Source organism: Oncorhynchus mykiss, unplaced genomic scaffold (assembly GCF_013265735.2).
Source record: "Oncorhynchus mykiss isolate Arlee unplaced genomic scaffold, USDA_OmykA_1.1 un_scaffold_297, whole genome shotgun sequence".
In the NCBI taxonomy this organism is placed as follows: Eukaryota; Metazoa; Chordata; class Actinopteri; order Salmoniformes; family Salmonidae; genus Oncorhynchus; species Oncorhynchus mykiss.
Genome location: NW_023493747.1, coordinates 64,493 through 76,679, shown reverse-complemented (window position 1 = coordinate 76,679; position 12,187 = coordinate 64,493). Strand labels below are relative to the sequence as shown.

Sequence of the window (12,187 nt, the reverse complement as noted above, 5' to 3'; positions counted from 1 at the left end):
CCATCACACACACACACACACACACCATCACACACACCATCACACACACACACACACCATCACACACACACACACCAACACACACCATCACACACACACACACACCATCACACACACCATCACACACACACACACACCATCACACACACACACACACACACACACACCATCACACACACACCATCACACACACACCATCACACACACACACCATCACACACACCATCACACACACACACACCATCACACACACACACACACACCATCACACACACACACACCATCACACACACCATCACACACACCATCACACACACCATCACACACACCATCACACACACCATCACACACACACACACCATCACACACACCATCACACACACACACCATCACACACACACACCATCACATACCATCACACACACCATCACACACACCATCACACACACCATCACACACACCATCACACACACCATCACACACACACTCACACACACCCACACACACACACACCATCACACACCATCACACACACACACACACACGCACACCATCACACACACACACACACCATCACACACACACACCCACACACACCATCACACACACACACACACACACACACACACCATCACACACACAAACACACCATCACACACACACACCATCACACACACCATCACACACACACACACACACACACACACACACACACACACACATCCACACAAACACACCATCACACACACACACCCTCACACACACACACCATCACACACACACACCCACACACACACACACACACACACCATCACACACACACACACACACACCATCACACACACACACCCTCACACACACACACCCTCACACACACACACCATCACACACACACACACCCTCACACACACACACACACACCATCACACTCACACACACCATCACACACACACACACCCTCACACACACACACACCATCACACTCACACACACACACACACACACCATCACACACACACACACACACACACACCATCACACTCACACACACACACACACACACCATCACACACACACACACACACACACACCCTCACACCATCACACACACCCTCACACCATCACACACACACACACACCCTCACACACACACTGTACATGATATTTCCTTATTTTGTTTATTTCTGTTTGTCTGTAGGTACAGGGAGTTGACCCGTTACCTAAAGGTGGTTCATAGTGGGAACACTGAACGGTGAGTCACTGCTCTACCTGTTACTCTGTTACTCTATATCTACCTTTTACTCTGTATCTACCTGTTACTCTGTTACTCTGTATCTACCTGTTACTCTTTATCTACCTGTTACTCTGTATCTACCTGTTACTCTGTATCTACCTTTTACTCTGTATCTACCTGTTACTCTGTTACTCTGTATCTACCTGTTACTCTGTTACTCTTTATCTACCTGTTACTCTTTATCTACCTGTTACTCTGTATCTACCTGTTACTCTGTATCTACCTGTTACTCTGTATCTACCTGTTTCTCTGTATCTACCTGTTACTCTGTATCTACCTGTTTCTCTGTTACTCTGTATCTACCTGTTATTCTGTATCTACCTGTTACTCTGTTACTCTGTTACTCTGTCACTCTGTATCTACTTGTTACTCTGTTACTCTGTATCTACCTGTTACTCTGTATCTACCTGTTACTCTGTATCTACCTGTTACTCTGTTACTCTGTATCTACCTGTTACTCTGTTACTCTGTATCTACCTGTTACTCTGTATCTACCTGTTACTCTGTATCTACCTGTTACTCTGTTACTCTGTATCTACTTGTTACTCTGTATCTACCTGTTACTCTCTATCTACCTGTTACTCTGTATCTACCTGTTACTCTGTTACTCTGTATCTACCTGTTACTATGTTACTCTGTATCTACCTGTTACTCTGTATCTACCTGTTACTCTGTTACTCTGTATCTACCTGTTACTATGTTACTCTGTATCTACCTGTTACTCTGTATCTACCTGTTACTCTGTTACTCTGTATCTACCTGTTACTCTGTATCTACCTGTTACTCTGTTACTCTGTATCTACCTGTTACTCTGTTACTCTGTATCTACCTGTTACTCTGTTACTCTGTATCTACCTGTTACTATGTTACTCTGTATCTACCTGTTACTCTGTATCTACCTGTTTCTCTGTAACCCTGTATCTACCTGTTACTCTGTTACTCTGTATCTACCTGTTACTCTGTTACTCTGTATCTACCTGTTACTCTGTTACTCTGTATCTACCTGTTACTCTGTTACTCTGTATCTACCTGTTACTCTGTATCTACTTGTTACTCTGTATATACCTGTTACTCTGTATCTACCGGTTGCTCTGTATCTACCTGTTACTCTGTATCTACCTGTTACTCTGTAAATACCTGTTACTCTGTATCTACGTGTGTGTGTGTGTTTAAAGTTTGTCCGTGTGCCTAACGTGTGTGTGTGTTTAATGCTTGTCTGTGTGCCTAACGTGTGTGTGTGTCTACTCTAGTGTCCAGGCGGTGCGGGATCTGATCCCTCTTTTCCTGATGAAGGCCGGGGACTTTAGCTCCGCCCTCTCCTCCTTCTTCTATCCGCCCCCTGGGGTCTGCTGCCCCGTCTGCCGCCTAACGCCACGCCTCTTCACCCTCTACCTACGCATCATCACCACGGCATCCGCGCCCAGCGTCACCGCTGCCATTGCAACGCAGCCCCTCTCCCCCGACACTCCCTGGGAGGAGGTCAAAGGTTAGATATATACACACACATCTAGCTATCTCCTGTCTGATATACACACACATCTAGCTATCTCCTGTCTGATATACACACACATCTAGCTATCTCCTGTCTGATATACACACACATCTAGCTATCTCCTCTCTGATACACACACACACATCTAGCTATCTCCTGTCTGATATACACACACATCTAGCTATCTCCTCTCTGATACACACACACACGTCTAGCTATCTCCTGTCTGATATACACACACATCTAGCTATCTCCTGTCTGATATACACACACATCTAGCTATCTCCTCTCTGATACACACACACACATCTAGCTATCTCCTGTCTGATATACACACACATCTAGCTATCTCCTGTCTGATATACACACACATCTAGCTATCTCCTGTCTGATACACACACACACACATATCTAGCTATCTCCTGTCTGATACACACACACACATATCTAGCTATCTCCTGTCTGATACACACACACACATCTAGCTATCTCCTGTCTGATACACACACACACACATCTAGCTATCTCCTGTCTGATACACACACACACACATCTAGTTATCTCCTGTCTGATACACACACACACACATCTAGTTATCTCCTGTCTGATATACACACACATCTAGCTATCTCCTGTCTGATACACACACACACACATCTAGCTATCTCCTGTCTGATACACACACACACACATCTAGTTATCTCCTGTCTGATATACACACACACACATCTAGTTATCTCCTGTCTGATATACACACACATCTAGCTATCTCCTGTCTGATACACACACACACACACATCTAGTTATCTCCTGTCTGATATACACACACATCTAGCTATCTCCCATCTGATATACACACACATCTAGTTATCTCCTGTCTGATACACACACACACATCTAGCTATCTCCTGTCTGATACACACACACACATCTAGCTATCTCCTGTCTGATACACACACATCTAGCTATCTCCTGTCTGATACACACACACACACATCTAGCTATCTCCTGTCTGATACACACACACACACACATCTAGCTATCTCCTGTCTGATACACACCCACACACATCTAGCTATCTCCTGTCTGATACACACCCACACACATCTAGCTATCTCCTCTCTGATACACACACACACATCTAGCTATCTCCTGTCTGATATACACACACATCTAGCTATCTCCTCTCTGATACACACACACACGTCTAGCTATCTCCTGTCTGATATACACACACATCTAGCTATCTCCTGTCTGATATACACACACATCTAGCTATCTCCTCTCTGATACACACACACACATCTAGCTATCTCCTGTCTGATATACACACACATCTAGCTATCTCCTGTCTGATATACACACACATCTAGCTATCTCCTGTCTGATACACACACACACACATATCTAGCTATCTCCTGTCTGATACACACACACACATATCTAGCTATCTCCTGTCTGATACACACACACACATCTAGCTATCTCCTGTCTGATACACACACACACACATCTAGCTATCTCCTGTCTGATACACACACACACACATCTAGTTATCTCCTGTCTGATACACACACACACACATCTAGTTATCTCCTGTCTGATATACACACACATCTAGCTATCTCCTGTCTGATACACACACACACACATCTAGCTATCTCCTGTCTGATACACACACACACACATCTAGTTATCTCCTGTCTGATATACACACACACACATCTAGTTATCTCCTGTCTGATATACACACACACACATCTAGTTATCTCCTGTCTGATATACACACACATCTAGCTATCTCCTGTCTGATACACACACACACACACATCTAGTTATCTCCTGTCTGATATACACACACATCTAGCTATCTCCCATCTGATATACACACACATCTAGTTATCTCCTGTCTGATACACACACACACATCTAGCTATCTCCTGTCTGATACGCACACACACATCTAGCTATCTCCTGTCTGATACACACACATCTAGCTATCTCCTGTCTGATACACACACACACACATCTAGCTATCTCCTGTCTGATACACACACACACACACATCTAGCTATCTCCTGTCTGATACACACCCACACACATCTAGCTATCTCCTGTCTGATATACACACACACACATCTAGCTATCTCCTGTCTGATACACACCCACACACATCTAGCTATCTCCTGTCTGATATACACACACACACATCTAGCTATCTCCTGTCTGATACACACCCACACACATCTAGCTATCTCCTGTCTGATACACACACACACACATCTAGCTATCTCCTGTCTGATATACACACACATCTAGCTATCTCCTGTCTGATACACACACACATCTAGCTATCTCCCGTCTGATATACACACACATCTAGCTATCTCCTGTCTGATACACACACACATCTAGCTATCTCCCGTCTGATATACACACACATCTAGCTATCTCCTGTCTGATATACACACACATCTAGCTATCTCCTGTCTGATATACACACACATCTAGCTATCTCCTGTCTGATATAGACACACATCTAGCTATCTCCTGTCTTATATACACACACTTGTCTTGTCCTCCTCCATCTCTCCTCTTGTCTTGTCCTCCTCCATCTCTCCTCTTGTCTTGTCCTCCTCCCTCTCTCCTCTCTCTGTCCCTGTCCTCCTCCATCTCTCCTCTCTTGTCTTGTCCTCCTCCATCTCTCCTCTCTCTGTTCCTGTCCTCCTCCCTCTCTCCTCTCTCTTGTCCTCCTCCATCTCTCCTCTTGTCTTGTCCTCCTCCCTCTCCTCCTCTCTCTGTTCCTGTCCTCCTCCATCTCTCCTCTCTTGTCTTGTCCTCCTCCATCTCCCCTCTCTCTGTTCCTGTCCTCCTCCATCTCTCCTCTTGTCCTGTCCTCCTCCCTCTCTCCTCTCTCTTGTCCTCCTCCATCTCTCCTCTTGTCTTGTCCTCCTCCCTCTCCTCCTCTCTCTGTTCCTGTCCTCCTCCATCTCTCCTCTCTTGTCTTGTCCTCCTCCATCTCCCCTCTCTCTGTTCCTGTCCTCCTCCATCTCTCCTCTTGTCTTGTCCTCCTCCCTCTCCTCCCCTCTCTGGTCTTGTCCTCCTCCATCTCTCCTCTCTCTGTTCCTGTCCTCCTCCATCTCTCATCTCTTGTCTTGTCCTCCTCCATCTCTCCTCTCTTGTCTTGTCCTCCTCCATCTCTCCTCTCTCTGTTCCTGTCCTCCTCCCTCTCTCCTCTCTCTTGTCCTCCTCCCTCTCTCCTCTCTCTTGTCCTCCTCCATCTCCCCTCTCTTGTCTTGTCCTCCTCCCTCTCTCCTCTCTCTTGTCCTCCTCCCTCTCTCCTCTCTCTTGTCCTCCTCCCTCTCTCCTCTCTCTGTTCCTGTCCTCCTCCCTCTCTCCTCGTCTTGTCCTCCTCCCTCCCTCTTCTCTCTGTTCCTGTCCTCCTCCATCTCTCCTCCCCTCTCTGTTCCTGTCCTCCTCCCTCTCTCCTCTCTCTGTTCCTGTCCTCCTCCATCTCTCCTCCCCTCTCTGGTCCTGTCATCCTCCCTCTCTCCACTCTCTTTTCCTGTCCTCCTCCCTCTCTCCTCCTCTCTCTCTTCTTCTTCTTCTAGGTGCTGTGGTTCCCAGGCAGGTTGAGGTGGTGAAGTTTGGCCTGAGGGTTCTGAAGAGCAACATGGCTGTCTACAAGGACGTGAGTCTCACAACCTTGAGTCTAGAACTTCAGACCGCTGAAACTCAGACCTCTGTAACTCAGACCTCTGAAACTCAGACCTCTGTAACTCAGAGCGCTGAAACTCAGAGCGCTGAAACTCAGACCTCTGTAACTCAGAGCGCTGAAACTCAGACCTCTGTAACTCAGACCTCTGTAACTCAGAGCGCTGAAACTCAGAGCGCTGAAACTCAGACCCCTGAAACTCAGACCCCTGAAACTCAGACCTCTGTAACTCAGACCTCTGAAACTCAGACCTCTGAAACTCAGACCCCTGAAACTCAGACCCCTGAAACTCAGACCTCTGTAACTCAGACCTCTGAAACTCAGACCTCTGAAACTCAGACCCCTGAAACTCAGACCTCTGTAACTCAGACCTCTGAAACTCAGAGCGCTGAAACTCAGAGCGCTGAAACTCAGAGCGCTGAAACTCAGACCTCTGAAACTCAGACCTCTGAAACTCAGACCTCTGAAACTCAGACCCCTGAAACTCAGACCCCTGAAACTCAGACCTCTGAAACTCAGAGCGCTGAAACTCAGACCCCTGAAACTCAGACCTCTGAAACTCAGAAATGGGCAGTCATTCGATCTGTGTGGACATAATGTGTGTATCTGTGTTTCAGTCTCAGAGTTGGGCATACTTTCTCCACGTGCTCAATTCTCCTGCTGGTCCTCCTGACACTGCCTTTCTGACGGTACACACACACACACACACACACACACACACACACACGCGCTTGTCTTTCTCTGGGCTGTTGCTGTTGTTGTTGTTTCAGCATTGTGTGTTTTGTAGGAGGCGAGAAACGTTACCATGGAGATCCTGCTGAACCAGGGATCTCTGGGACACCTCATCCAGATCCCACGGACCTTCCTGATGGTGTGCACACCACACACACACACTCACATTGTACACACACACACACACACACACACACTCACATTATACACATACACTCACACACACCACACACACACACTCACATTATACACACACACCACACACACACACTCACATTATACACACACACTCACACACACTACACACACACTCACATTATACACACACACTCACACACACCACACACACACTCACATTATACACACACACTCACATTATACACACACACTCACACACACACACTCACACACACCACACACACACACTCACATTATACACACACACTCACACACACACACTCACACACTCACATTATACACACACACACACACCACACACACACTCACACACTCACATTATACACACACACTCACACACACCACACACACACACTCACATTATACACACACACTCACACATGGTAACAAGCGTTCTATTATAAAGGCTGTCATGGTAACAAGCGTTCTATTATAAAGGCTGTCGTGGTAACAAGCGCTCTATTATAAAGGCTGTCATGGTAACAAATGTTCTATTATAAAGGCTGTCATGGTAACAAGCGCTCCCATTTGAAGTAAAGTCTAGATATTAGAATGCTTTCTGTAAAAAAATGTAGCTGTGAGTTAGTTTCACATAATCCACTTTTTATTTAACACACCGAGACTGAACATGTAGGTCATATTCTGTTTCTTAATTAGTTAAAACATGCATTTTCCCCTGTAGGGGTGTCACCTTTCGGGGGCCTCGCCAGTTTGCATCCCTGAGTATAATTCATGTGTATTTCTTTAATTGAGACCAGGCCCTGTTGCTGTTGGTAACTTGTGTGTGTTTATCTAGGTGTATCCAGACCAGGCCCTGTTGCTGTTGGTAACTTGTGTGTGTTTATCTAGGTGTATCCAGACCAGGCCCTGTTGCTGTTGGTAACTTGTGTGTGTTTATCTAGGTGTATCCAGACCAGGCCCTGTTGCTGTTGGTAACTTGTGTGTGTTTATCTAGGTGTATCCAGACCAGGCCCTGTTGCTGTTGGTAACTTGTGTGTGTTTATCTAGGTGTATCCAGACCAGGCCCTGTTGCTGTTGGTAACTTGTGTGTGTTTATCTAGGTGTATCCAGACCAGGCCCTGTTGCTGTTGGTAACTTGTGTGTGTTTATCTAGGTGTATCCAGACCAGGCCCTGTTGCTGTTGGTAACTTGTGTGTGTTTATCTAGGTGTATCCAGACCAGGCCCTGTTGCTGTTGGTAACTTGTGTGTGTTTATCTAGGTGTATCCAGACCAGGCCCTGTTGCTGTTGGTAACTTGTGTGTGTTTATCTAGGTGTATCCAGACCAGGCCCTGTTGCTGTTGGTAACTTGTGTGTGTTTATCTAGGTGTATCCAGACCAGGCCCTGTTGCTGTTGGTAACTTGTGTGTGTTTATCTAGGTGTATCCAGACCAGGCCCTGTTGCTGTTGGTAACTTGTGTGTGTTTATCTAGGTGTATCCAGACCAGGCCCTGTTGCTGTTGGTAACTTGTGTGTGTTTATCTAGGTGTATCCAGACCAGGCCCTGTTGCTGTTGGTAACTTGTGTGTGTTTATCTAGGTGTATCCAGACCAGGCCCTGTTGCTGTTGGTAACTTGTGTGTGTTTATCTAGGTGTATCCAGACCAGGCCCTGTTGCTGTTGGTAACTTGTGTGTGTTTATCTAGGTGTATCCAGACCAGGCCCTGTTGCTGTTGGTAACTTGTGTGTGTTTATCTAGGTGTATCCAGACCAGGCCCTGTTGCTGTTGGTAACTTGTGTGTGTTTATCTAGGTGTATCCAGACCAGGCCCTGTTGCTGTTGGTAACTTGTGTGTGTTTATCTAGGTGTATCCAGACCAGGCCCTGTTGCTGTTGGTAACTTGTGTGTGTTTATCTAGGTGTATCCAGACCAGGCCCTGTTGCTGTTGGTAACTTGTGTGTGTTTATCTAGGTGTATCCAGACCAGGCCCTGTTGCTGTTGGTAACTTGTGTGTGTTTATCTAGGTGTATCCAGACCAGGCCCTGTTGCTGTTGGTAACTTGTGTGTGTTTATCTAGGTGTATCCAGACCAGGCCCTGTTGCTGTTGGTAACTTGTGTGTGTTTATCTAGGTGTATCCAGACCAGGCCCTGTTGCTGTTGGTAACTTGTGTGTGTTTATCTAGGTGTATCCAGACCAGGCCCTGTTGCTGTTGGTAACTTGTGTGTGTTTATCTAGGTGTATCCAGACCAGGCCCTGTTGCTGTTGGTAACTTGTGTGTGTTTATCTAGGTGTATCCAGACCAGGCCCTGTTGCTGTTGGTAACTTGTGTGTGTTTATCTAGGTGTATCCAGACCAGGCCCTGTTGCTGTTGGTAACTTGTGTGTGTTTATCTAGGTGTATCCAGACCAGGCCCTGTTGCTGTTGGTAACTTGTGTGTGTTTATCTAGGTGTATCCAGACCAGGCCCTGTTGCTGTTGGTAACTTGTGTGTGTTTATCTAGGTGTATCCAGACCAGGCCCTGTTGCTGTTGGTAACTTGTGTGTGTTTATCTAGGTGTATCCAGACCAGGCCCTGTTGCTGTTGGTAACTTGTGTGTGTTTATCTAGGTGTATCCAGACCAGGCCCTGTTGCTGTTGGTAACTTGTGTGTGTTTATCTAGGTGTATCCAGACCAGGCCCTGTTGCTGTTGGTAACTTGTGTGTGTTTATCTAGGTGTATCCAGACCAGGCCCTGTTGCTGTTGGTAACTTGTGTGTGTTTATCTAGGTGTATCCAGACCAGGCCCTGTTGCTGTTGGTAACTTGTGTGTGTTTATCTAGGTGTATCCAGACCAGGCCCTGTTGCTGTTGGTAACTTGTGTGTGTTTATCTAGGTGTATCCAGACCAGGCCCTGTTGCTGTTGGTAACTTGTGTGTGTTTATCTAGGTGTATCCAGACCAGGCCCTGTTGCTGTTGGTAACTTGTGTGTGTTTATCTAGGTGTATCCAGACCAGGCCCTGTTGCTGTTGGTAACTTGTGTGTGTTTATCTAGGTGTATCCAGACCAGGCCCTGTTGCTGTTGGTAACTTGTGTGTGTTTATCTAGGTGTATCCAGACCAGGCCCTGTTGCTGTTGGTAACTTGTGTGTGTTTATCTAGGTGTATCCAGACCAGGCCCTGTTGCTGTTGGTAACTTGTGTGTGTTTATCTAGGTGTATCCAGACCAGGCCCTGTTGCTGTTGGTAACTTGTGTGTGTTTATCTAGGTGTATCCAGACCAGGCCCTGTTGCTGTTGGTAACTTGTGTGTGTTTATCTAGGTGTATCCAGACCAGGCCCTGTTGCTGTTGGTAACTTGTGTGTGTTTATCTAGGTGTATCCAGACCAGGCCCTGTTGCTGTTGGTAACTTGTGTGTGTTTATCTAGGTGTATCCAGACCAGGCCCTGTTGCTGTTGGTAACTTGTGTGTGTTTATCTAGGTGTATCCAGACCAGGCCCTGTTGCTGTTGGTAACTTGTGTGTGTTTATCTAGGTGTATCCAGACCAGGCCCTGTTGCTGTTGGTAACTTGTGTGTGTTTATCTAGGTGTATCCAGACCAGGCCCTGTTGCTGTTGGTAACTTGTGTGTGTTTATCTAGGTGTATCCAGACCAGGCCCTGTTGCTGTTGGTAACTTGTGTGTGTTTATCTAGGTGTATCCAGACCAGGCCCTGTTGCTGTTGGTAACTTGTGTGTGTTTATCTAGGTGTATCCAGACCAGGCCCTGTTGCTGTTGGTAACTTGTGTGTGTTTATCTAGGTGTATCCAGACCAGGCCCTGTTGCTGTTGGTAACTTGTGTGTGTTTATCTAGGTGTATCCAGACCAGGCCCTGTTGCTGTTGGTAACTTGTGTGTGTTTATCTAGGTGTATCCAGACCAGGCCCTGTTGCTGTTGGTAACTTGTGTGTGTTTATCTAGGTGTATCCAGACCAGGCCCTGTTGCTGTTGGTAACTTGTGTGTGTTTATCTAGGTGTATCCAGACCAGGCCCTGTTGCTGTTGGTAACTTGTGTGTGTTTATCTAGGTGTATCCAGACCAGGCCCTGTTGCTGTTGGTAACTTGTGTGTGTTTATCTAGGTGTATCCAGACCAGGCCCTGTTGCTGTTGGTAACTTGTGTGTGTTTATCTAGGTGTATCCAGACCAGGCCCTGTTGCTGTTGGTAACTTGTGTGTGTTTATCTAGGTGTATCCAGACCAGGCCCTGTTGCTGTTGGTAACTTGTGTGTGTTTATCTAGGTGTATCCAGACCAGGCCCTGTTGCTGTTGGTAACTTGTGTGTGTTTATCTAGGTGTATCCAGACCAGGCCCTGTTGCTGTTGGTAACTTGTGTGTGTTTATCTAGGTGTATCCAGACCAGGCCCTGTTGCTGTTGGTAACTTGTGTGTGTTTATCTAGGTGTATCCAGACCAGGCCCTGTTGCTGTTGGTAACTTGTGTGTGTTTATCTAGGTGTATCCAGACCAGGCCCTGTTGCTGTTGGTAACTTGTGTGTGTTTATCTAGGTGTATCCAGACCAGGCCCTGTTGCTGTTGGTAACTTGTGTGTGTTTATCTAGGTGTATCCAGACCAGGCCCTGTTGCTGTTGGTAACTCAGGCTCTGGCGCTACGGATCCTCCACGAACCTCTGACCCCAGCTCTACCTGTCCTCAACTATTACAAGGTATACCTCTCCTCTGACCTCCTCTTTCTCCTCTGACCCCCGCTCTCTCCTCTGACCCCGGCTCTCTCCTCTGTCCTCCTCTCTCTCCTCTGACCCCCGCTCTCTCCTCTGACCCCCGCTCTCTCCTCTGACCCCCGCTCTCTCC

General features: G+C 46.7%; 1 protein-coding gene across 5 annotated transcripts in view; it reads left to right on the top strand.

Moving 5' to 3' along the window:
- The window catches only part of LOC118949698, a 51,016-nt gene that overhangs the window by 31,741 nt on the left and 7,088 nt on the right, over positions 1 to 12,187 (top strand). For 4 of the 5 annotated variants that reach the window (XM_036973723.1, XM_036973724.1, XM_036973720.1 and 1 more), the window contains 6 exons: positions 1,199 to 1,252; positions 2,545 to 2,780; positions 6,398 to 6,477; positions 7,119 to 7,190; positions 7,289 to 7,372; positions 11,938 to 12,042. In XM_036973723.1, coding sequence (XP_036829618.1) covers positions 1,199 to 1,252; positions 2,545 to 2,780; positions 6,398 to 6,477; positions 7,119 to 7,190; positions 7,289 to 7,372; positions 11,938 to 12,042 — 631 coding nt within the window. The remainder of the gene's footprint in view (positions 1 to 1,198; positions 1,253 to 2,544; positions 2,781 to 6,397; positions 6,478 to 7,118; positions 7,191 to 7,288; positions 7,373 to 11,937; positions 12,043 to 12,187) is intronic. The other variant, XM_036973722.1, reaches the window with a different exon arrangement.